This window comes from Eleutherodactylus coqui, chromosome 6 (genome assembly GCF_035609145.1).
Source record: "Eleutherodactylus coqui strain aEleCoq1 chromosome 6, aEleCoq1.hap1, whole genome shotgun sequence".
In the NCBI taxonomy this organism is placed as follows: Eukaryota; Metazoa; Chordata; class Amphibia; order Anura; family Eleutherodactylidae; genus Eleutherodactylus; species Eleutherodactylus coqui.
Window position 1 is genome coordinate 123,379,634 of NC_089842.1, and position 26,495 is coordinate 123,406,128.

General features: G+C 42.5%; 1 protein-coding gene across 1 annotated transcript in view; it reads right to left on the reverse strand.

Moving 5' to 3' along the window:
* TUNAR (TCL1 upstream neural differentiation-associated RNA) overlaps positions 1-26,025 on the reverse strand; it is a 36,695-nt gene extending 10,670 nt beyond the window's left edge. The window contains exons 1-2 of the mRNA XM_066605737.1: positions 25,984-26,025; positions 10,912-11,388 (exon numbers count right to left, since the gene is read on the reverse strand). Coding sequence (XP_066461834.1) covers positions 10,912-10,950 — 39 coding nt within the window. The 5' untranslated portion in view covers positions 10,951-11,388; positions 25,984-26,025. The remainder of the gene's footprint in view (positions 1-10,911; positions 11,389-25,983) is intronic.
* Between the last annotated feature and the right edge of the window lie 470 nt (positions 26,026-26,495).

Consider the following 26,495-nt stretch of genomic DNA (forward strand, 5'->3'; position numbering starts at 1 on the left):
AAGCGGGAACAGTGGAAGTCTTCACACCAACCTCCATGTAGTGGCCGGCACTTGTAACCAAAGAAAACCAATAAAGAACACAACCTGTTACGGTATACTACCGTGATACGCCAGCCCGGGTGCCCTAGATCTCACCCATAAAGCCTGTCCCTGCCTGCTTGCCTCCACTCCTGGCTAACCCCAGGCGGGTAACTGGGCGGCGGTCCCTACTCTCACTAGGGACCGAAAAGGGACGCTGGTGTACCTGGATGGAAAGGGTAGAATACCGACAGAAAAGGCAGATGAAAATGACCAACACGAACAATACTAAGCTGAACTAAGGCAGATGGAAAAACCTGGCGGAAACTAGCAAAGTATAGCAGACCAGATGACAGACGCAGGAGATCAACAGAGGCAGACTAGCTAGCACACTGAGGGAAACCAATAACTGGGAGTGATTGCAAGTCTCTGCCCCATATTTAAACAAAAGCCTCCGCCCAGGGGCGGATAGAGGGAGACAGCCAACTCCCAACAGAACATAATAAAAGGAAGCTTGTGCACGGCAGCTGCACTCACAGGTGCGCACGGCGCCACTAGTACCACGTCGCCCACGCTGGCCAGGCACTCGCGCCCCTAGCAGCCAGACAACAAGCCGGGGGGATGTGCCCCGACTGCGGGACCCCGCACACCGCCGCCACGGGAAGACCAGCAACCGCCGCATGGTAACACAACCACAGTTCATATATCTTAATAGAGCAAATGAACATCTTAGAGGAGGATTGCTGCTTGAGGCTCCTTTTCATCTACGAGTCAGAATGGAGACCCTCTCTGTAAGGCCAGTTGCACAAGACCGGGTCGGATTCCACATGCGGGAGCCGGCAACAGAATGCGGCCCTGACTGTGGCCAGCGACCCTGTGTACCTTTCTCTTCTTGTACTTGTTAATTACGGATGGACAGCAGGTCATACGGCTTCCTCTGACTTCAATGGAAGCCGTCCATTTGTGATCCGCACTAAAGTAGAACATGCTGCAATTTTTCCTCCGCTGGCGGAAATCGCAATTTGTTTCCGCTAGTGTGCAGCAAAAAGTGGTTTTGCATATCATGTTACGAACGATATTTACTGTGGATACGTGGTGTGGACACCGACCGTGGATACCACAATGCAAATCCGATGTATGTTGCCAGCCTAAGGCGGATATCAACCCCATTCTTTTGAATGGAGTCATATACATGAGCAATGTTTGCTCTGTATGTCCTATCTTATCAAGTTTCTCGGAATGCATTGCCATTGATTTCAATGGGACCTTTAATGCATCACATGGGGATGCGAGGTTTGGCCATCCTGTAATACTAGTGACCAATACTGAGAAAATGCCTGTCCGGCCATGGCTTCCCCAGCAAAATCAGTTGTTTGCTAGGGATGGCACCCGGGTCAATCAGCTGTATGACCTAGATGCTGCTTTCTGAAAGGGGATATGTTTGATAGTACAGCCACGTTAAGGCCAATAGAGTGAATTACACTTGTTAAGGGGGTGCTCCAGCATATAATGACTAGAATATACTCTAGCACCCCTTACATGATAGTGCACTCCGACTGATCCTTAATTGCTGTGCACTTGAGCTATTTGACCTGTGAAACTTACTGGACATTCATATTGTGGTAATTCGTTATGCCAATGTGACATTAACACACTTATATTTGTAGGTAATGTGCCTTTAAACGTTGTGATGTTTACCCTGTACAACTAGGAACAGTGAACCGATGGGGTCTACAGTCATTAGGTGTGGCTGTAATAGCAGGGTGCCACACAGACGCTGCATTGGGGTGCAGTCAGGCTCTATAATGACATGTTTTGGCGTGCATCAAGTAGTGAGTATAGTTACAAAATAAAGAACGTACAAGAACCTGTTAGGTGCAAGCGCCTTGAATTGGCATTACAGCTGTCATCCGGAGGAAGTCTGCGGACAGGAACTACCGTTGTCTGTTTCTGACATGGCAGTGATCCTGTAAATCCTGCTGAGCAGTTGCATACTGTTTCCAGTGCCTTGAATCTGAATAGGACTCCTGTATTACTTGGGTCGGTTAGGGGGTGGTCCGTGACCAGCAAAGGTCCTCTGTATCTTGCAAGTAGTTTTAGACCACTTGTACTTCTTAGAGACTGTAACCACTAAGCTGTGTACGCCTTAGAGAAGATGCCAAGCTACAAACCACTTTTCACAGCAATTATTGATGTAATCTTCAGTTGGAGTTAAGTTCTGTTCCACCAAACTGTTCTGTATCCGCCTCTATTACTGTCATCCATGAGCGGGGTCATCGGCCACACACAAGAACTGACCCTCCTACATGCTGAGTAGCAGTAGATGATCTACAGTGTCAAATGCTGCACAGAGATGTAGAAGAATCATTAGAGAGTAGTAAGATAGGAGCTAACTTGCTGATCACTGCTGAGACCCCGCCGATCTGCATAACGTGACTCACATGCGCGGTCAGTGCTACAGTCATTTCAGTGAGGCTCGCAGAAATACCCATTGAAAGTAACTCAGCAGTGAGGAAGACAGAGGACACAGGACCCCCGATCTCGAGATTGGTGGGGGTCTAACCAGTGAGACCCCCACCAAACAGCAAATTATCCCTTATCTTATATATAGGGGAAGACTTGCAATCTCAGTATAACTTCTTTTAGCTAAAAGATCAAGATTCTTCTAAAATCTGTCAGTCAGTAGGACTTATAGACTGTCCTTCAACACTGAATGATAGAAGGAGGGCTACAAGAGATGTGAAATTTGTCAGAACCAGCAACTCTCGGGGCCGCTGTGCCCACACCACCAGTCCTGCCACCCGGGTTGCAGGTGTGCGGCGCAGGGGAGCCCCGGTTCTAGTGATCTCCCCGGGCTGCTGTAAAACTGGTCGCTGCCGGGTTGCTAGGGAGGCAGCAGGTGCTTCTCTATTTCCTTGACTACCAAGCATGCTTCCTTGGTAACTGTCTGCTCAGCAAGGCTGGGGGTGTGTCCTCAGCACCTCCTTGATGGGCCCTGCTGCTGTCAGGCTCCCCGCTCCAATCAGCTGCTGGGGCGGGAGTTCTGACAGCATTTAAATGTGTGTGTGTTTTCCTTCCAGCCCTTGCCAGTGTTAGTTTGGTTCTCCAGCTGCACCCGCATATATTTTGACTCCTCTTGTGACTCCGGCTTTTCTGACTTCTGCTTTTGGACTTAGTCTACGTTTTTGCCTTCCCCTCTGTACTGCGTACCCTCCTATTGCCGACCCGGATTGTCTGACCATTCTACTGTTTGTTTGTCTTCAGTGTCTGTTTGTCTTCCCGTGTCCTGCTTCCCTAGTGAGGGTAGGGACCGCCGCCCGGTTGTCGCCCTGGGGGTTAGCCCAGGGGGGCAAGTAGGCAGGGACAGGGGTTTGCGGGTTTTCTCAGGGACTCCCATTATCCTGGACACTGTCCTGACAAAATTTGCAGTTTATAACTTGGGAAGGAGGAAATGAATGATTACTTTATTGCCGGGGGAGAAAAAGTTCAGTGCCTACAGTTACATCCCTTTGTCAGCTGTCCATGCCTGGGAGGAAACACTGGCAGTGCTACATCTTGATCATACAATTTACAGAGATTCACAGCGTGGAGAGCGTCCTCTGTCAATCTGCTGTGCTCTGAAGACATTGCAATTTTAGCCTTCCCTCCTGCGCACAAACAGCTGACAGTGTGATGTAACTGCAATTAGAGAAATGTTTTATAGCCAAAAAATTGATTTATTGAAAGTCAAAAAAAAGTGTGCCCGTAGCCTTCAGGCCTCAATCACACAACAGTATTCTGGTCAGTAGTTTGCATCAATATTTGTAAGCTAAAACCAGAAATGCAGACCACACAGAGTAAAAGTATAAGGAAGGTCCTCTGGCCGCAGATACAGTTAAAAAGTATTACAGATCTTTAAAAAAACAATAAATCAAGATATACTCACCCCTCCCTCGTGTTCCCTTGCTACCATGGTCAGTTCTTTGGTCAAGTCGTCACATGCCTGGCAAAGCGCGTGACCCCTGTGGCCAATCACCAGTCTCAATACTGATGAGACCAGTGATTGGCTGCAGTGGTCATACACTTAGAAGGGTACATGACTAACCAACCTAAAAAAGGAGTGGAGACCTGGGAAGGTCACCTTCGGGGGGAAGGGGTGCAACCTACTGGGTTAGGCGAGCATGAGTTTTTATAATTTTCTTAGGCACCAAAAAGTTCAGGAATGCACTTTCATGACATCCATGCACTGAACCTACTAAGGTATTAAATTATCGCTGACTAGCAATACTAATACAGTCATACCTCTACTTTTGTTGGCTTCTTCTTTCAATGGTTTCCAGTTTTGCCGATTCTTCAACGCAGAAGTTTGCCTCTGCTTTCGTCGCCTGCTTCTAGTTTTGCCGGCGGCTGCCGGCCCATGTAGCCTCAGTGTCCAATCACAGCCATTCATGGATGAATTGCTATGATTGGAGCATCCAGTGCTGGCTGTGATTGGCTGAGTGTGCTGTCACCTAGCTGACTCAGCCAATCAGAGCAATCATGAAGATTTTGTTCAGATTTTGTAATGCAGATTTTGAAGCCAAAACCAGAACCATATTCAAAAAAGAGAAGAAGTGTCTGTCCTTTGTATGTTCTCTGATTTATGACCCACTCCGGATTTTGTCTTCAAGAACATCTTTTAAAAACCTGAAAAAAACTACACACGTGACCGCACCCTGAAAGTGACAAGTTCAATTAACCATGTTTTGAGATTTTTTCAAACGAATCTTAGTTCTTGGTCAGAAAGTGTCATTTTAGTTCACCCTAGGGCTCCTTCAGACGACCGTATGCACAATTGCACACGCTTCAGCGCAATGTATTTGTGCAGTCAATGAAGTTTGGTGGGGTAGATTTGCGTGTGCATCAGCACATTGTACTGCACCTTTGGCTCACACAGGGCCAGTACACAAGCGACACACTCCTTCCGTTATTTAAAAGGTTAGTTAGCCTAATGAGGTCTAGATGTGTTCCTTTTCCAGTGGAATTGTTGAGCATATTGCATATTTGTGCACATATTGAGTGCGTATTTGCGCACTTTCCATAGATTTCTATACGGTTCTTGGTGTGCAAATACCCCCAAAAAATAGAGCAGGACCTTTTTTTTTTTTAAGGCACGAAATGCACTCATTTGAATGAACCTATTGACATCAATGAGTTCTTGTCTCTGTGCATTACGCGTATACATTTTAGAGTGGTTTCAGGCGACCATATTTGCGCACATGAAAAGCTCACCCATATAACAACAAAGTGATGCCTTTGATTTCAATAGATTCGTTCAGATGTGTTTTTATTCTGCAGAAAATCTGTACTAGAAAAGATAGGACTTCCCCATCTTTGTCCGTGCTACAAAGAAAGCTGCCATAGAAGTCTAAGGCAGCATAAAAAAAGGGAGGCGGAGGGAGTTACGCAAGGGAATGAAGACAGCACGCTATTTAGGCATTTACGTGTGAACTGCATTTTGATCACAAATAAAAAACCTACCTGCTTGCATGGATGGATCAACCTGCTTCTTGCCATCTCCTAACTTCATTTATGCGAAAATACATTTCATTCTGGCGAACGAATTGGTGCATATGCTGGTCTGAAACCGTCCTTAAGCGCGCAAGATCGCACACAAATATCGTTGTCTCAAGAAGCCCTTAGTGAGGTTTGCAGAATTTGACGCACATCCTGCAGTAGCAACCTCATTCAGACAAATGGAGAACCAGAAATAAGGGCAAAAACACACAGGCGTATACGCAAATCCGCTTTCTGCTATGAAGTGGAGTTGCACATGAACCAGGTTTTTTTTTCAGGCCATTCAAACTCGCAGCGTATCATGCTTGTCTGTCAGGGCCCTCAGAGTGCATTCACTTGTAGCTGATTTGCCAGTTTAATTCAATTTATAGGGTAAAATCTACTGCAGATCTGCATCAAAATCCATAATAAAATCTGCAGCAAAACAGCTACATGTGAATGCACTCTAAGGGCCAAAACACGTGGGCATGGGCGCAACTAGGCTCGCCGCTACGGAGCATAGCTGCGCATAGAATGTTTGGTTTTTTTTTAATCAGGCCATTCAAACTCTGCGCTGTAGCACACAAGTATGACAAAGTACAGCGGGAAGATAGGTCCCGCGCTATCTTTCTCGCACGTAATATTAACTACACGCAGGAAAGAAAGGGCAAGTCCTATTAGTCGGCGAGAATACCGCTAGTGAAAACATAACGATTGGTTTCGTTTTGTCCCGTTTTGCAGTCGTGATTATCACACCCGCATAACGGGACTAAATTACACCGATCTGAAGAAGCCCTAACATATACCATTTCACCCTTCAAAGAAGCCCTTCTATGTTAAATGACTGGTCTGACTTCAATCTAGAAAGTTTCCCTTATTCATGATGCATACATTTGCGCCATTTTCAGCAACACTCACAAACACATATAATGTAATGATTAAAGGAGTGTGAAAGAGAAAAAAGCTATACTCATATGTTTTATATACATGTATGAGTGTGTTTGTTTAAATCAGGCCTCCTGCACACTACAGAGCCGGATTTCACATGCGGAATCCCCGACGACGCAGAGAAATCCGCGACCTGTCCACAATGTTCATTGTGGACAGGCCGTGGCTCGAATGGCTTCCATTAATTTCAATGGTAGCCATTTGCATGGAATCCGCACCAAAATGGAGCATGCTGCGATTTTTCCTCTGCCTCCGGAAACCGCAATTGGTTTCTACAAGTGTGGAGGAAGAATTGATTTTCCATAGCATGCTATGGGCAATATTTGCTGCGGATCCGTGGGGCGGACGCCAGCCGTGGATTCCACAGCAAATATCCGGGCCGTATAAGGGCAGAAAAACAGTCCTAAATGCATATATATACATATATTTGTATGTATAAATTACTGTGTGTATGTATGAATATCTGTTTGTGAGCACCTGTATGTATGTTTATAAATGTGTATCTCCGTTTAAATGTTTTTCACAATGCACAGAGAATAGAACCGATTGATGTCAATGGATTTGTTTTCATGAGCGTGTTTTGTGTACGCATTTTCCCTGCCCACAAGAGCACATGTCCCACGCTATCTTTCTGTGTATTTCGCAGCAAAGACCCCCATAGAAAAGAACACATTCGGACCTCATTAGGCTAAATAGCCTTTTAATCCATAGAAGGGGTGCGTCGCACACGCATGTGATCTGGCCCTGCATGAGCACAAAGTACAGCAGTATGAGCAGACACATGCGCAAATCAACCTCCTTCATAGTGCAAATACGTTGCGCTGAGACGAGCATTTTTGCGCATACGCTCGTGTGAAGCAGCCCTAAGGATAGGTAAGGTATCTGAATATATATATATGCATGTGTGTGTTTAATAATCTTTGTTATTATTACGAAAAAAAAAATATAGATACGTCAGATTTACTAATGTGTTTATGCCAGGAACTTGTCGTAAAATGGGTCAAAATTCGCTGCATTTTTAGAGCATAAGGGGAAAACTTTAGGTCATTTTTGTGCAAAAACTTGTACATTTTTGGCCCTTTTGGGCTTCGAGGAAAGGGGCATCTCGGTTAAATTGCAGCACAAATGAATGCCTGCTCATAGCTGGCGTAGATTTTGATTTTTTTCACGCATGATGGCTAGAGATGCAACAACTTTATTAAGAGGTGTATGCTTCTCACATCTTATTTGGGTGGGTCCTTCACGGAGACTGGCATATGAAATGCCAGTCTTAAACAAATGTACCCCATATTGTCCCATGAAGTTTTAGACATACTTATGAAGCAAATACACCAAAAGAATAATCCACTAGAGGGAATTTATCATCAGGATGCCAGATTTCTGACAGCTTTTTCTCCTTTCTCCAGTTTAAAGTGCAACAAATGTATCAATTGTTGTAAGATGTTGCTAAGGGTGCATTCAGACGACCGTATATCAGCTGGGTTTTCACGCCCAGCCGATATATGGTGTCTCTCTCTGCAGGGGGAGAAGGCTGGAAGAGCCGGGAGCAGTGCTCTGAGCTCCCACCTCCTCCGCACCCTCCTGCACTATTTTCAATGAGGAGAGGCGGGACGGGGGCGGAGCTAATTCCCAGAACTTAGCCCCACCCCTGTTCTGCTTCCTCTCATTGCAAATAGTGCAGAGGGACGGAGAGGGCTGGAGAGGGGACGGGAGCTCAGAGCACTGCTCCTGACTCTTCCAGCCTCCTCCCCCTGCAGAGAGAGATGCCGTATATGGGCTGGGCGTGAAAACCCAGCCGATATACGGTCGTCTGAATGCACCCTAAATTTGTTGAATCCTTAAATATGTCTAGAGATGTGAAGTCACTTTATACGTCATCCAGATACTGCAATGAGATGGCAACAAATTCTGCAACTTTTTAAAAAGCTAGCGCTCTGAAGGTCTCTTTCACACGAGCGTTTTATTGCGGCTATTTTGTGACCTTCTGAAGCATTGGATTCCAATGCATTTGTTCAGGTGGGTGATTTTCTGTTGCGTGAAATTGACCGTCCGGAAAAGATAGCGCGAACGGTGGGCATTCCGGCCAGCCGCTTTTATGTGACATCAGAAAACATAGGACTTGTCCTATTTTTTGCGAGAATACGCCGGCCCTGTTCCATAGACTTCTATAGGAGCCTATGAGAGCCGTCAGAAAAGGGAATCTGGAGAGAGTTTAGCAGCAACTCACATTGCTAAAGCCCCTCCCTCTCCCCTTATCGGCAGCTTCCATAGGCTGGGGAGGGAGAGGGAATTTAGCATGACTAGCTCTGCAAAGCTTCCACTCCATCCCGCCCCCTCCCCTTGCTGGCAGCCTGCAAGAGGCGGAGAGGGGGAGAGAGTTTAGCAGAGCTGTACTCTCTCTCCCTGGTTGATGGTATTCTGGGCTGCAGCGTTTATACGCTGCAGCCTGGCCATCTGAATGGACGAGAAAATGGGTGATGCAGGCAGCCGAAAATCACAGCGCCCATGTGAAAGAGGCCTAAATCTGTCTAAAGATATCACTCCACTTAAATCCCGCCACTTAACTAGACACTTTTGAAAGTGTAGCGAGTGGCGTAACATCTGTTCTTTTTGGCACAAATCAATAGCAAGTTTGTCTAAATTGATTTGTACCAAAAAAGGTGCAAATTGCACCAAAATTCTGGCACAACCCAAGTAATAAATGTGCCCTACTGTGTCTTGCTCAGCAAAGGGTATGGCTAACAGAAAGGGGGCGTGGTTTGTTGGGAAAGGGGTGTGGCTTAAATGAGACAGCAGGTGACAAAATTTTGCTATAAACTAAATCTGCCCCATTGTATTTAGCGAGTGAACATTACTCTGACACTTTGTAGGGCAATCTTTTTAGGTCTGTAACTTTACATATTGCAGATATACCAAAGCAAAACAGCCATGTGTCAACGATGCCTGCAATTACCACTGAGCACATTCTAATTATCTGGGATTTTCTACTTGGCATTGCAGTCAGCAGTTCTTTTGTGATAAGTCCATGCTAACCTGGAGGCCTAAAGGGTTAAGACAGTATTTTCAGCGGAAGAGCCCTTCTTAAGCTGGAATTCTCGGTTTGCATATAGAAAAGAGCTAGAAATAATTTGATACATTAAATTTGCAGCTGATACATGGGAGGGACATTTAATCACTTCTGCCACATTGGCACTTTTGCTGGGTCTCACATCTTCTACGCTGTTGCTAGGCGACTGAAAATCTGGGTACCAGTCTGATGTACTTCTATCTTCGTCTTGGGAAATCATTAACTGCTACTTACTAATCAAGCTAGCATCAGAGCAATAGCTAATATAGCGCCAGGAAAATGGGGGACACTCAAAATAACAATAAAGGATACCTCGCACCTGAAATTACTGTCTCCCCAAAATGTGCAAATTCTATTTAATCTTCCATTTTATTGCTGTTTATTTTTTATATTATGATATAATATATAATTAAATAATAATATAAAAGTAACTAATAATAATAAACACTGTTGCAAAAAAAGGAGGGGGTAAGAGTAAACTTATCAGAATAATGCTTACACTGAATACAGTGTGAAAATAAATGCTGATTGCTGAACTGATAGGACTTTCAATATGCGATCTTATTTTCATTTAATTGTTTTTTGGGGGCGTGAGGGGGGGGGATACTTCCAAAATAAATGGAATGGGGGATTGTTAGCAAAATAATTGTAAAACATAATATTCGATTCATCGATTTTATCTAAGATTGATGTATTTTTATATGATTTTTTTATTTAGTTCTCTTATTATTTAGTAAGTAATATTTAGGGAGAGGAGCATGTCCCAATTTTATATTGCATACTTTTCTTGGTTTAATTTAATGAATACATTTTCCCACTTTTTTGGATAAAATAATCCTTTCTAGCACTTATTTATTTGTTCATTCAGTTTGGCAGCCATTGTAATCCACCTATTCTCATCTGAAAACAAATAACTCCTGCGTGCTACCGTGCCAATGGTAAACTAAATTTGCCCACTATTATGCCACGATTCTGAGCAACCTTCATTATTATAATACACTTGTTACTACAGACTTGCACAATAATAGACTATATACTGCTCACGAGCATCACACTGAGGGGAAGTCATCAACATTTGCCCCATGGTGAAGTGTAAGATTGATGATGATGACTATGAGATTGTGTTCGGAAGTTTCATCCCTCAACAAACTTACATCCCTCCACCACTGAAGCACCGACCACTTTATTCGCCAGTGTTACCTACAATTAATATCTTTCCACATGGTGAAAGTCTAGGGTTTCCCCAAGCCTGGAAACCTCAGGCTCCTTAACAGTGGAGAGCTTCTCTAGAAGTTCTCCACCCTGTGTGATGGCAAAACCATGTAGCGGTTGTTGCTATAATATGTACAATAACAGGTTCTTACCCTGCACAGCATCAAGATGTTGGGTGCAGCGCAGAGCATACTGCTGGCAAAGGGGTGACCATGTTTATCCAAGGAGACGTAATTTCAGAAGATGACATGACTGTCCTGATCATTAGCTTGTCTCAGCTTTCTTGTTGGACCAGAAGACAAAGCCAAAGAGAGTTTTCCATGGTGAGAGTATCAGCCCTTCCAAGGCATCCCCAAGAAGCATACAATATCCCAAGATGTCACATTAAAAGTCTAAGTAAGTGAATGCAAAGCTTGAGGTGATCTGCTCAATAACCCAGACCTCTCCTCTTCACTTGACTGTAACTTTGTCTTCTTGTAGATCCATACTTCATTCTGGATCAGCTTGACTCCTTCAGCATGGGAATAAAAGCAAAGTATTTCAAATAAGAACTCAACAGAGGTGCCTGCTTGACGTTACCTCCTTCTAGGCTACTGGGTTGAAGGGTCTGTGTGTCTGTAGAACGGGGTCTGCCAATGAGAAAAACAGCTCAAGAGATGTGTGTGGTAATAAGGTTTTAAGAAGCAATAGTGAAAAGCAATAGTCTGCACTTCTCTCTCCCTCTCTTCCTCCCCCCCTCGCTGGGAATCCCAGTACACCCCACCCTCCAGTTCCACTAACCCTTTCACTGTTGCAGCACATGCTTCTTGTATTATCATCTTTAATACTGATCATGAAGGTTCCTTATCCCATCTTCTAACTCTGATAGCAGGCAATAATATACTAAGCCTTCCTGCAAGTGTCATACAATTCTGTAAATCCTTCTGGATATAGTAAAGCATCCATAGGGCTATTCTTCTGTACATCAATGTGAATGCAATGGGCATCACTGCTATAGAGTAGAAAAGCTGTGGGAATCTTATCAAGCAGCAAGTTTTGGGACTGCCAACCAGAAAAGAACTTTATGAAATATACTTAGTATATAAATTAAAATGTAATTAGTACATAAATTAGTAACAATTTGAGGACGTTCCTTTTAAACTTGGTTCGTTTTCCTGTAACCCAATTAGACATACAGCTCATTACAAGCTCATGCCACCAGCAAAAATAGTAGCTATTTCTTTTAAGGTTCCCATATCCCTGTTGTAGTAATGGAGTATGTTCTAGTGAACAACAGGATGTGTATTTACTTTAAGGGGTATTTGACAAAAGAATTGAAATAATCAGCTCCATCCCTTTATTTAAAAGGGGGATTCCACCAAACCTGTGTCTTCAATAATATGACCATCTTTATTTATATAGCACATGCATATTACGTAGTACTTTACATCATTAGATATTGGGTTCTGTCTCTATTGGGGCTCACAATCTATATTCACCTATCTGTAGGTTTTTGGAGTGTGGGAGGAAACCCATACAAAGACAGGGAGAATATACAAACTCCATCCAGATGTTGTCTATGGCTATATATAAATATATAGAGTCAGATTTGAACCTAGAATCCCAGCGCTACAAGGCAACACTTCATTGTATAAACACTCCGACAAGTTTTTCTAAATGTAGTGCTTTACTGTTTTGCTATCTGCTATCTGGTACTTTCAGCCATGTATTCATCTAGCCAAGTAAGCCACCCAATGAACCCCTGTATTCTGCTGCTATTTACACGGGTGACATGAATGGTCCATTCAGCATTCATTGAGCTGCCATTCTTCCACTTTAAAGAACATCACTCTATCCTGTATTTTTCCCAGAGTGAATATAACAAGACAAGCTATGGCTCCAAACATTTTAATCAAACACTACACTACCAAAGAGCAATTAAATCTTGTCAGCAGCTGCAGCTTTGTTGCAAACCATGCAACTGAGCTGAGAATTTTCTTGGCTGAGCTGATTTTTCATATCTGTCCTCCATGTCTGTTATTTGGGTTCCATAGAGTCAACACCAAACTCTACAGATATAGAAAAGTCAAAACACCAAATTTGTAATTTGTAAGATACCATGTAGTGAACATTTGCTTCATCGACTGAATCTTACCAGGGCTATGGGGTTATGGGGTATGCATGTTCTTTCTATGTGGGTTTTCTCTTGTATTTTAGCTGAGCTCCAGTTTACTGTACAACTAAAGAATAGCTGACCAGAACAATGTAAAAATACATTACATTACTGATCCTGTACTGATCCTGAGTTACATCCTGCATTATACTCCAAAGCTGCACTCACTATTCTGCTGGTGGAGTCACAGTATACATACATTACATTATTTATCCTATACTGATCCTGAGTTACATCCTGTATTATACTCCAAAGCTGCACTCACTATTCTGCTGGTGGAGTCACTGTATACATACATTACATTATTTATCCTATACTGATCCTGAGTTACATACTGAATTATACTCCAGAGCTGCACTCACTATTCTGCTGGTGGAGTCACTTTGTACATACATTACATTACTTATCCTGTACTGATCCTGAGTTAAATCCTGCATTATACTCCAGAGCTGCGCTCACTATTCTGCTGGTGGAGTAACTTTGTACATACATTACATTACTTATCCTGTACTGATCCTGAGTTACATCCTATATTGTACTCCAGAGCTGCACTCAATATTCTGCTGGTGGAGTAACTTTGTACATACATTACATTACTTATCCTGTACTGATCCTGAGTTACATCCTATATTGTACTCCAGAGCTGCACTCAATATTCTGCTGGTGGAGTCACTGTGTACATATATTACTTATCCTGTACCAATCCTGAGTTACATCCTGTATTATACTGCAGAGCTGCACTCACTATTCTGCTGATGAAGGTACTGTGTTCATACATTACGTACACTGATGAAGGACAAGTACCCTGAAACAGCTGTCTGTACATGGAGTCTGGCATTGCTTTTAATTTCCAGTCATTGTTACAAGGCTTGTATAAAAAGACTAACTTTGGCTTGAAGGAATGCTGCCTTCCAATAGGTGGCACTGTAGAGGTATTATTCCATCTCCCTTATTTGCATATTATCCAGAGGAGTGTGAATGGCCTTTTGAGTCTCCTCACTCACCATCTAGGTGCTTTTCCTAAGGAGAAAAGATAGCGTTTCTGACCCCCGTCCCTGGCCTCTCGCTAGCAAAGCCAGACTCCTACTGTACACTGATGAAGGTCAAACACCCTAAAACAGCTGTCTGTGCATGGAGTCAGGTTTTTCTTTTAATTCCCAGTCGTTGTTACAGGGCTTGTATAAAGAGTCTAACTTTGGCTTGAAGGAATACTGCCTTCCAATAGGTTGCTGAATAAAATGAAGAAAAATGCACCCGCGGGTGCATTTTTCTTCATTTTATTCAGCAATTTCTGATTCAGTTCCCGAGAGGGAAACGGAACATCCACTTAGCTCTCCTGCTTCTTAGCCCAGCAGGATCTCAGAAATATCTGTGGATTTGTTTAAAGGCCATACAGGATTTTGTGTACTAGTAGAGACCCTGCATAGGGCTCTACAGCACACCAGGTGAGTTTAATCCCATACAATTATCTATAAAGTATTTTGGAATTGTATACTTCCTGGAGCGCTATTCTCATCTCATATTTATTCTAGCCTTCCAATAGGTGGCACTGTAGAGGTTTTATTCCATCTATCTTATTTGTATATTACTTATCCTGTAGTGATCCTGAGGTACATCCTATATTATACTCCAGAGCTGCACTCACTATCCTGCTGGTGGAGTCACTGCGTACATACATAACATTACTTATCCTGTATTTGATCCTGAGTTACATCCTGTATTATACTCCAGAACTGCACTCACTATTCTGCTGGTGGAGTCACTGTGTACATACATTACATTACTTATCCTGTACTAATCCTGAGTTACATCCTGTATTATACTCCAGAGTTGCACTCACTATTCTGCTGGTGGAGTCACTGTGTACATACATTACATTACTTAACTTGTACTGATCCTGAGTTACATCCTGTATTATACTCCAGAGCTGCACTCACTATTCTGCTGGTGGAGTCACTGTGTACATACATTACATTACTTAACTTGTACTGATCCTGAGTTACAACCTATATTATACTCAAGAGGTGTACTCACTATTCTGCTGGTAGAGTTATTACATACATTACTTTTCTGGCACTGATCCTAAGTTATAGACTGTATTGTACTCCAGAGCTGCAGTCTCAACTCTGCCGTTTCAGAACGGAAATCTTCCAGCATTCCCTGCTTGTTTGGTGCCTACTCCTTACTTGATTTGGTAATTTGTAGTCTAGGAAGTGTCATCTTTATACTGGGCACTATAAATTCATCGACCATTGGAAAAACTCATTGCTGCTACATTGTAGAAGCTCAGCTAAACTCTTCCACAAGTATCTGGCAACAAACTTGCTGACTATTTCCAGTAACAACAATCAGAATGATATTACACAGGCTACAACTCAGATATGTTTTCAATTCTGAACAACCCCTTTTAAGGAGCCAACTGCCTAAGACTTTCATTTTGTCAGATAGATGTTTATTTGATCGAATGTCCATACAGGTTTATATGTGTAACCAAGCATGAAATACTCCCTCCTGCCTATGCAGATGTGTCCTGTTATCAACGCCTGAGGGCATTACCTGTATATTAGAACCGTAGACCCTCCGGTCATAGTTAGGACAAAGGAAGTGATTGAAATTCAAGAATAAGATTCGGAAAAGTTCATCTTAAACATTTTCCATTATCTTTTTGGCACATTATTCGGCAGCGATGACTCTGTGAGTCACATATTCTACCACTGAATATATATGGAATATTTATGAGCTGCCTGCTTTTATTAGCTGAACCCTCAAGGTGACCACATTTGATCAGGTCAAGATCTTCCTCTGTAAGGTAAAGGAGAATGCAAATGAAAAGAGCTCTTTAGTGGTTGTGTATCTCAGCTCAGCGTCTCTCAAGCTGTTGTCAAACATATGGCGCATAAATATATATCGGACCGGGAAAATTGGGACATAAGCGACCGAAATATGAGTTGACGCATATAAGGCTGGCAAAAAGAACTGTCTGGAACTACCTTTTGCCCTTTATACGGCGGTGGCTCCTATAGACTCCTATGGGAGCTGGACAAAGAAATAGAGGGGGAGGCATTTTAGTAGCATCTAATGCTGCAAAAAGCTTACAGGTGCATCTATGTAGGCATTGGAAGGCACCCCGAGGATTTTGGCAGAGCGAGGGATTTCTGGACTGCGGCGTATCTTTGTGCTAAAAAATGTCGCTCCCGGTCGTGTGAATGGGCAAGAAAATGCTGTCCGTGATCGCGGAAAAACGTCCGTTTATACAATTTAACGGCGTGGCTGCGAAAACGTAAAAACAAATACAGCCGTAAAGAAAGAGCCCTTCAGATGTAGCAGAGCTGTGATTGTTGCTTATCACCTCTTAGGATTTTCCATGGGAGTAAAAAGAAAACCTGCTGCACAATCCTTTCACTGCGAACAGAATAAAAACTTACATTATAATTCAGCTCTGCTACATCCAAATCAGTTTTTTCCAGAATAGACCTAGTACAATGTATAAATGACACTTCGATGGGGAATATTGAGTTTTTATAGGTGTCATCAGACGAGTGTATGCGAAAATATGCTCGCCTCAGCGCAATGTATTTGCACAGTAAACGTGCTTGATTTACGAGCATATTGGGCATAGAGCTGTACTTTTCTGCACACGCAGGCCTGTTCATATGCGCGCTAGACACCCCTTGCCCTGATTTAAAAGGCTATTTTGCCTAAAGTGGTCCTGACATTTTCTTTTCCCTGTGGTTTTGCACAGCATTTTGTGTATTTTCTTGCATATTGCACGAGTTTGCGCACCTCCCATAGACTTCTATGGGGTCCTATGGTACGTAAAAACGCAGGAAAATAGAGTAGGTTCTATTTTTTTTGCACAAGCGGCTGATGAAATGGTGAAATCCTATGCATGCGCTGCGCAGCTTCCTTCTCCAGCGGGAAGCAGACATGCACATTGATGTCGAGGTAGACATTTTGACACTAGTGTGCATGCCCATTTCCGGCTGAGACCGACAACTGCACAGCAGACGTACACTGAAACTATCAGGGTCAGCCTTGTATGGAAGAGTGGTAATCTGAAAAGAGTCAGACTTGAGTGTAAACGCATGCACCGATCTGCATGCATAAAAACTGAATGAGGGATCGGCCCGTGTAAACAGGCACTGCCTCTATTCACTGATCGATGATCGTTCCTGTATAAAAGCACAGGAACGATCATCACTGGGACGCTCCGCCCGCTGGTGCCTGATAGGTCGTCCCTTGTAAAAGGGCCCTTAGTTTATGGTGCTGTCGGGAGGTGACAGGTTCCCTTTAAAAAGCAAACACTTGTAAAAACTGCATTGTTCAACTGCAGCAAATGGTAAAATGCATTTGGTTTTATCATACAGTAATTGACAAGTGAGAGACACACAATGTTACTTGTGAACCAGGGGTGTAACTAAAAAAAGGCTGGGCCCCATAGCAAAGTTTCGAATGCATGAACAGCATTCATGAATGAAGATGTGCATAAACATTTATCAGCCCCATGTAAAAGTTTTGTAAAACTTGTTATCACAGACCCCTAAATAACATAAATACAAAGTGCAAATATTATCATTATTTATTATTACCTAAATACTGTCACTGAACCAAACCTACAATACCAAGAATAACATTACCAATAATAAAACTATACAAGGGCCAAATAATACTGCCTGACCATGGTCACATATGACCACCACGAAAAGTGACTGACTAATTCCACTATACTGTTACTGAATAATAACCACTGCAAAGACCAACATAACCAATAATAAGCCTGTATGATGGTAAAATACCACTATATTGTAACTGTAAAAAAATAATACACAAAGACCAATATTACCCCTATACAGTGACCATAAACTGGTAAATACCAGCTCTTTCATATTTCTCGACTTTTTTATCCGGCCCAGACCACCACGATAGCTTCTCCCAACTATGGTGTTTCTCTGCAGAATCACATATACAGACTTCTTTGGCTCCTCACTTTTCCAGCATTCCATACCTCCACGCAATCTCCCCATCCGTAGTGCACCAGATAGTAATTATGCCACACACAGGAACTACCTATTTTAGTGCCCTCTACGCAATAATAATGCCCCTTAATTTGCTAAAAAAAAAAAAAAGAATTTGCAATATACTTAGCTCTTTGTGACTTACTTAACAGATGTAGCAGTGCCAGCACGGACGTTTGGCACACTACACCTTTACAGCAGACTCCTGGGTGCCTTTCAACTTCACTATGCTAATTATGTAGTGTGGCCACTGCCATTCATAGCAAATGGAAATGGTGCTAAGCAATTAGAATAGCCGCACCAAATTGTGGCTCAGAGTGACTCATTAGCTGAGTAATATGCTAACGCAGCTATATCTGTATAGGGCTACTGATGGACAAAATCATGGCACCATTAGTAGTGTTGTGTTGTCCAAAAGTGAGCACGTCATAGTGCCAACCACAAAGTAGCACATACACAGTAGCTCATGCCTTAGTCCTCACTTTCAGCACCTTTTCTGTTCACCCAGCTCTCCCCTCCTACCCATCTACCCTTCCTCTCCTCACTAAACTTTTGAGCTTACTTACTTTCTGCACTCTACCTCTTTCTTCATTCCAGTCTTGCAGCCTTCTTCCTACCTCCGGCTCCTGAAGGACTGGGGTTGTAGCAGTTTCAGGCACTAGGTTGGAGCCTCAGGTGTGGCAGACGCAGGTTTGGAGAGTAGTCAGGGAAGAGCCAAAGGGTCAGCTTTAGAAGGTCTCTTGTAGTAGTACAAATGTAGGAGGGAGGTAGCATTGTTTGAAGAGAACCCGGTGGTCAGTATTAGGAGGTCTTAGTTTGATAGCAGAGAAGCAGGTAGAACTGAAGCTTGATCAAAGCTTGGAGCATAATAATCACATGCTGGATCTGAGGCAAGGTCAGCCTTTTATAGTTTGCCTTATCAAGAGCAGGATGGAGCCAAGACAGTGAACTGGATGTGAGATACCCAGCTTGGGAGCTGTCCGTAAGGTTGGATGGCTCATGAGGGAGAGCTACTGACTAGATTGCAGGAGGTTGTAGGTTCAAGCCCTGAGGTAGTGGGTTTGAGCCATCAGTTTTATCAGCCACTACTTCTAGCTGTGGGCCAATACAAATGCCAGCAAGGGGGCAGAGCCAGAGCTCACAGTTTTCTGGGGAGTCCCCCTTCAGAGGAAAATCATCAGAAAAGAAAAAAAAAATCGCATAAATACTTTCAAATTAAAATCTACATTGAGACCCTTTGGATATAATGTTCCTAACTAGAATATTCATTTCAGCTCCCTTTGCTTTAGTAATGGTTCCCTATTGCCCCCTACACTGTAGGGGTGATGCCTAATCTATAATCCTAAAACGTATCCGACTGACATGCCTGGCTGCACAGCAAAATTTTCACAACTATTGATGTGAAACCAAGGAAAACCATGGTCTTACTATAAAGTTTTGAAATGTCTACCAGAGGGGGTGTAGCGCAATAAAACGCACCAGAATTATTAATGGTGTGCACCATTCTTTTTATGCAAAAACGTGTTGTATAGTAAGTCAGCTAGGAGGTGGTATAAGGAAGAGAGAGTGACTAACATGATGTGCCAGATTTCTTATGCACTGTGATCCATTGTGATAAATTTTTGCAGTTTCTGACTAGTCTAGTTTTATGTTTTCTGATTTCAGGACAGTAAATCTCCCCATTGTCTCTTTCTATGAAACGTATCCACTCAATATGCATGGCAAACAGCTACTGCATGTTCAAGGTCAGCACTGGAAGATTATCTCCAGGTTGGTACCATACAGAAGAGCCTTAAGCAAAACATAAGGTGAAAAAGTGTATAATATCCTACCAAAAGTAATTAGACACCTGAGTAAAAATTAAAAGTAGTACTTATTTATTTCCATATGGTAATAGTTAGTGGGGCTCCTCTGGCTATAATGCCATTGGATACTCTCCGTGGCATACTTTCTACTAACGTCTGATACATTTCAGCTGGTATTTCCATCCATTCATCCTGCAAAAGTCTGGCAAGTGCTCTTAAAGAAGATGGATGCATCACAGAAGGGGAAATATAGAAACATAAAAACAATCACAGAAAACGGTCATATACTTACTGAGTGAGGAGTGCATGTAGATGCATTCTCTCACCATTCAGGTAGCAGACCACCAAATGAGGGAGCTAATTACACCTGTGCAAGACACCGATAAGACAGCCACTCACACAGCCTCTTAATATAGAGGGGGTTGGCTGCTTGGCGTATACTCCCACACATAGTGGATACAAAGTGCCAGACCATTCTGATGTATGTAGTTCACCATGCAGACCAGCAACCTATTAATGACGCCATGATAATTCGGCGGGTTGCCCTGCATATCCATCAGTGAACCACATTGGTACTGCCACCCTGGGCTCCCCCTGGAGTCTTAAAGCCACGCTGCATGTGAATGATAGATAATAAATGCAAGGCATTGGTTGGATTTTGGCCAAGATACATGAGCCTACTAACCACTTCACGGTTCCTTGCGTTGTAGTGGATCCCTACACTAATATAAATGCATCACAGAAGGGGAAACAAAAAAATTAAAAACAATCACAGAAAATGGCCGTTACTTACTGACTGAGGAGTGCATATAGATGCATCCTCCTCTCACCATACAGGTAGCTGACTACCAAAGATGGATGCTGTTCATAATTTCTGACCCTACATTTTAGTTCATCCTAAAATGTTCAATAGGGTTCAGGTTTGTTCAGTAGGGTGCAGGCCAATCACATAGGGGACATCCATATCCTCAAACCATTGTAAAACAGCGTTGTCTTGTTTGAAGCATTGTTGACTATTTCCAGAGTTGGCAACATTTTATTGTCTAGAATGTCAAGGTACAACCTTCTGTGTTCATGGTTCTTGCCATTATAACCCGTGGACCAAGAACATGCCAGACCATACTAGACCATTGTAGATAGACCGATGCATCTTCTTTGAGAGAACTTGCCAGACATTTGCAGGATGAATGGAGAGAAATACCAGCTGAAATGTATCAGACATTAGTAGAAATTATGCTGTGGATAGCATATGATGTTATTAGGGTCAAAGGAGGCCCCACTAAGTACTACCATATGAAAATAACTAATACTTTTCATTCTTGCTCAGGTAGCTAATTACTTTTGGTAGGATAGTGCATACGAAAAGCCATAGATTCAGATATTGCCATACAAAAATAAAGATGAAAGTTAGTCAACAGCAGAAAAGATCAGCTCCATTCTGAATTGGAGAAAACAGTCATCTTGATTGTTTTCCCTCGGAGGTCTTTCCATAAAAAAGGACATACAAGTCACTGGAGCATCTCATACATATCCGGCTTACATCTGTCCATCCAAAAATCATTCTCCTAGGATTATTAGCTGGTGCCTTATATATATATATATATATATATATATATATATATATATATATATATATATATATATATATATATATATATATATATATATATATATATATATATATATATATATATATATATATATATATATATATATATATATATATATATATATATATATATATATATATATATATGTGTGTGTATATATATTGATATATATATATATATATATATATCTCAATCAACCAGCTCATGTCCATTGGTCCATTCTGTCTAGACGTGACTGTCCAGTGGAAAGAATAATCAAAGCAAATGTAAATAGAAGTAAACAGCGATGACCTAAAAGTTGACAAATCACATATGTTGGGTTGTTGAAGATGGGATCAAAGTTTTAAATGATGTATGAGCTGCCAGGGAGGGAAAACATAATTTAAAGCAATTCCAGATTCTCTTAGACAGTTGCAGCTGTGAAGTAAGCAAAGAGGAATATCAGGAATTTACTCTGAAGTTGCCAGTAACGTAGAAATATAGAGGAACCCCAAACCCAGGCTATACATAGTGTAATGTTGCTATTAAAAGAGTAATACCCATCCAGCAAAACACACGACCACAATTAGTTTTTGCACAGACTACTATGGCTAGCAACACCCAGGAACCAGAGGTCTTCATCTTTTAACCCCTCTAACAGGAAGTGATCTGCAGCTACTATGAATCACTAGAGTGCATCACCAGATTAGCCGCTGTTTGGTGGCGCAAACAGGTGACAGAGTCAGACAAGCCAGGGGTCAGTACTAGGAGTTCCAAGAACAAAGACCATGCTAAAAGGATAACCAAGAATCAGAGCAGGGACAAAACCAGGAGAGAATGGCAAGCAAGCGGATAGTCAAACAAACATGCCAGGTCTGAATCCAGGTAATGAGATCAGTGCAGGGTAAATGCAAAGGTAAACTGACAGGCACTGCCATTGACAGGCACAAAAACTAAACAGAACTGTTTCAAGATATGCAGGAAAAAACAGAGTTTGGAACACCCCAGGAGACTCCACAAGTATCATCACAGATTGCAGAATAGAGCATGTCCATACAGCAGGCTCAGCACACTCTATGGCCGAAAGTAAGAAACACAGAATAGTTGTCCATCTGACCGGAGAGACAGGTGAGAGAAACATACAACTCAAAAATAAAGTGACACACACTGGAATAAATACATTGAGTACAAACATTCCCTAAAGCTACCATCAGGGGTCATAATGCTGGACATGTGGGTTCATGACACATAAAGAAGAACGAGACAATAGTCCGGGAGATGCAAAGAAGGAAAGGAGGTGTGGAGTGAGGCTCGGGACAGTTTGTCCTCCTTTCTTATGGTCCTTGTGAAGAATAAGCAATGCCCTATTCTCAAATGGAAGGTTATTAAGGTCTACAACCCTCCTGGTGCTACTGCATCCTCCAGTGTAGGGACAAGAGACCTTTAGTCTTAATCACATATTCCTGTCCCATATAGGAGGGAAGGGTGCAGTATTGCACTCCAGAAGAAATGATTCTAAACGCCCGCCCCCCATCTATACAGCACATGTGCATATCCACCTATATTATAATATATCTGCTGCTTTCATTGCATGTACAGGACATATCATCCATATGATGTAATAGGTTATTTGTGAATCGCCCCATAAGGAATAGACCCTAGTAGTAAGTGATTGGCTCTAAAGTCACCTCCAAATTGGGTTGCTTTTTGCTGGAACTTTGCAACTCATTAGTGTCAGAGTCTGACTATCTTTTGGCACTCAGATGTGTCACTCCAACCTTGGAAGGCTACTCATCAGGAAGACCACTTGCCCTACCTGTGTACATATGAATAATGGTAATAATATTAATAATGCTAATAAGTGATCACACTTTAAACTCATTTATAGCTTTTTTAACAGGTTGAAAAACAACGAATGTTGGAAAGTGTTGTCTAATCATCGGCCAGGAAGCAGCTAACTTCTCTTCCTAATTGCCTTTTTAATAGAAATGAACTGGAAGCTAACTTTACATTCAGAGACATACAGCCAGAACATCACCCTGGAAACACCGCTTACCAACTTATTAGCGCAGAGCATTGTGAACGCCACCGTGTACCCACTAATAAAAAAAAAAACATGGTAAATAAGCAGTTAACAAGTTCCCCACCTACTTAGATCTCATTAAAATGAGTGGGTCTCTCATGTGGTCTCAATGTTTGCTTACTTAATAAAGTCAAACAAGAAAGTGCCATTTAATGTACTGTGAATTGTACCGCTAAGCCGGGAGAGAAAGCAATTAGGCAGAGATTAACTGCTAATACCCAGGACGGAAGCAGTCGCGCTCAAAACAGGGAATACATGAGAAATTCACGTAGCCCCCTCACTGCTCCAACAAATCCTATTCCCTTCATTATAATTGGTGTAAATGAAGGACAATTTTACATTCCAAAGAAATCAGTTTCCCCGTGCCGGTGGAGATAACGAGATTTGTGGTAGGATGGAGCGCTGCTCCTCCGCACCTTGTGCTGTCAGGTAATGAAAGCCATTGTTCACATGGGCACGTACCAGGGTGGCTCTGTATGCGCTGTGCAAACACTGCCCACAAGCAAGCTTTCTACAAAATCACTTCTGTCATTGACAGAACAAATTAGGGGATTTGGTACCTGACAAGTGTGACTGTCTAGCACATTCCTCCGGCTCCTTTGTGTGCGGGGGGTGAGGGGGGACATTTTTAAGGAAGAATAGTGAAATATACAAAATGTATCCAAGGAAGATGTTACAAGGAAAACAATCCCTTCTGTATCTCTAGAAGAATCAATAAGATATTTTTAGCAAATTCTATTTACGTTCTGCAGTGTTGGCTGCCATTTAGCTTTACTCTATTAGGGCACCGATATGACCAGTGACTCCTACTCACCACATTGGGGGAAATTTACTAACACTGGCATTCCAATGCCAGTCTTATGTAGTATAACTTCCCCCAGCGCATGATGCACCTAATAATTTACTGTAAGAGCAATGAGACTAGGGAACTCTCTGCTTGAGGATGTGGTGATGGGGAACTTACTAAAAAGAGTTTAAGAGGGGCACGGATGCCTTGAGTGCAACAATATTACATGTTATAGTCCCTGATTACTTCAGAAGGGTCGGTGATCCGGAGATTATTCCGATAGCCAGATTGGAGTTGGGAAGAAATGTTTTTCCCTTAAATAAGGAAAATTGGCTTCTACTTCATTGTTTGTTTTTTTTTTGCCTTCCTCTGGATCAACATTGGAAGCGGGTGGGGTAACAGGCTGAATTAGATGGACATATAATGGACTCAATGACCGGGGAGGTCCCTCCCAACTCTACCATTCTATGATTCTATGTCTTTTTTCAGCCTAATATACTATGTTACTATGTAATACACGAAGAGACACACACCTCTTTATGTATTGGGAGCATCCCAGCACCTCTGTGCACCTACACAGAAATACATGCCAGGTCCAACCTGGTGTACATTTCTGGCATAATTGATGTCATTTTCTGGAGTAAATTGTACATAAATCTGTTGGTCTGGAATGACCACGCCTCCTCCCAACAAGCCCTGCCCATTTTTAAAGAAACTGCTGAGACTGGAGTAAGAGACTGGAAAGTCGCAAATTTTTGTGCAAGTCAGACTTGTGCAACAACTTGAGACGTCTGTATACTTGCATAAAATCTGTAATAAATGTCCCCTATTGTCAGCTGTCTGAAATCCACCTAGCTCATCAGTGGCTCGGGCCACTGCCCTGTCCCTCTTCATACTTTGCCCTGCAGCTCTGCTCTACTAGGGCAAAGCTATGATCATTGACGTCAGGGTTCTTTTATTGCCTGTTGCCATGTCTGGACTACTCACCGCACCTTCTTTGTCTTAGGCTGCATCCCTAAAGACAGACGTATTACGCTTGTGATGAACGAGCGCATAATACATGGTGAATAGATCCAATGACAGTAAATTGATTTTTAGTGATCCACTCACACTTGCACATATGCTTTGCATATAAAACGTGTGTAAAAAAGAATGCAGCATGTTCTATTTTACCGTGTATACTGTGTGTTGAATTCAATTAATAGCCGAGCACTGCCTGTGATTGGCTGAGCGCTATGACCAATCACAGGCAGCGCTAAGCTGTCACTCAATGAGTGGCTGAGCTCTGGCTGTGATTGGCTGAGCATTCAGCCAATCTGATACAGTCCTTTCAGCAGGCGGGGATTTTAAATCCCCACCTGCTGAAAGAGCTTCACTAACACTGCCGTGAGATCAAGCGGCTAGATGCGCCTGAGCCCCGAAAGCGGCGCAGAGGCGAGTATATATATTTTTATTTTTTACACAAGCCATGGATGATTTTCAGGAAAGGGCTTATGTTTAAAGCCCTTCCCTGAAAATCACTGCAGGGGTTGCCAGCAGCAGCAGTGGCCCAATTGAAGGCATTGGGCACTGACCTGTATTCACCCGTGTTTTGGCACACGCGGATTTGTGCGCACATATGTGTGCGCAAATGCACGCTCGTCTGAATGAGACCTTAAGCAGAGGATGTTACGGTTTGTATTATTGGAACGTTCAATACGGCAACAGTGGAAAATTATTCAAAATTTTGTTAGATTTTAAAAACAAATTGCACCATAATTGATCTCTGGAGCAGTTCTCTTAGTATCACCTACCATAGAAAGCTTGCCCATTTCTTTGTCCAGAGCCATTATTTTCCAACCCAGACACCTGGCACTTGGCTTGATGGCAAAATAAAGGGCACCTTTTGCTGTGATGGCTGTCAGGCCTGGAATTACATTAAAAAAGTTAACAGCTTTTGCAGTGTTACCACCGGTATAGAAATAAGCAGAGTGACTTTGCTAACTGTAAAACCATAGGAGTCATCGATCTCTATCTGTCACTGCCCCCTTTCATATGTAGGGAAGACTCATGCTTGAACATGTCGGGAAAATAAAAATTAGGAGAGAAAACAATTCTAAAACATATGTGGTCAGAACCTGCTGCAAATCCTTTAGCTACAACCTTCCAGGTTATTGAGGTGGTTTGACATGATGCCATGGAAGGTGACTGGGATAAAAGCAACAGACAGAAACTCGGTGGATACATAGACTTGACTATAGCAAAGCATTTGACAAAGTATCTCATACCATACCTATTGAAAAAAATGACCAAATATGGGATCCAC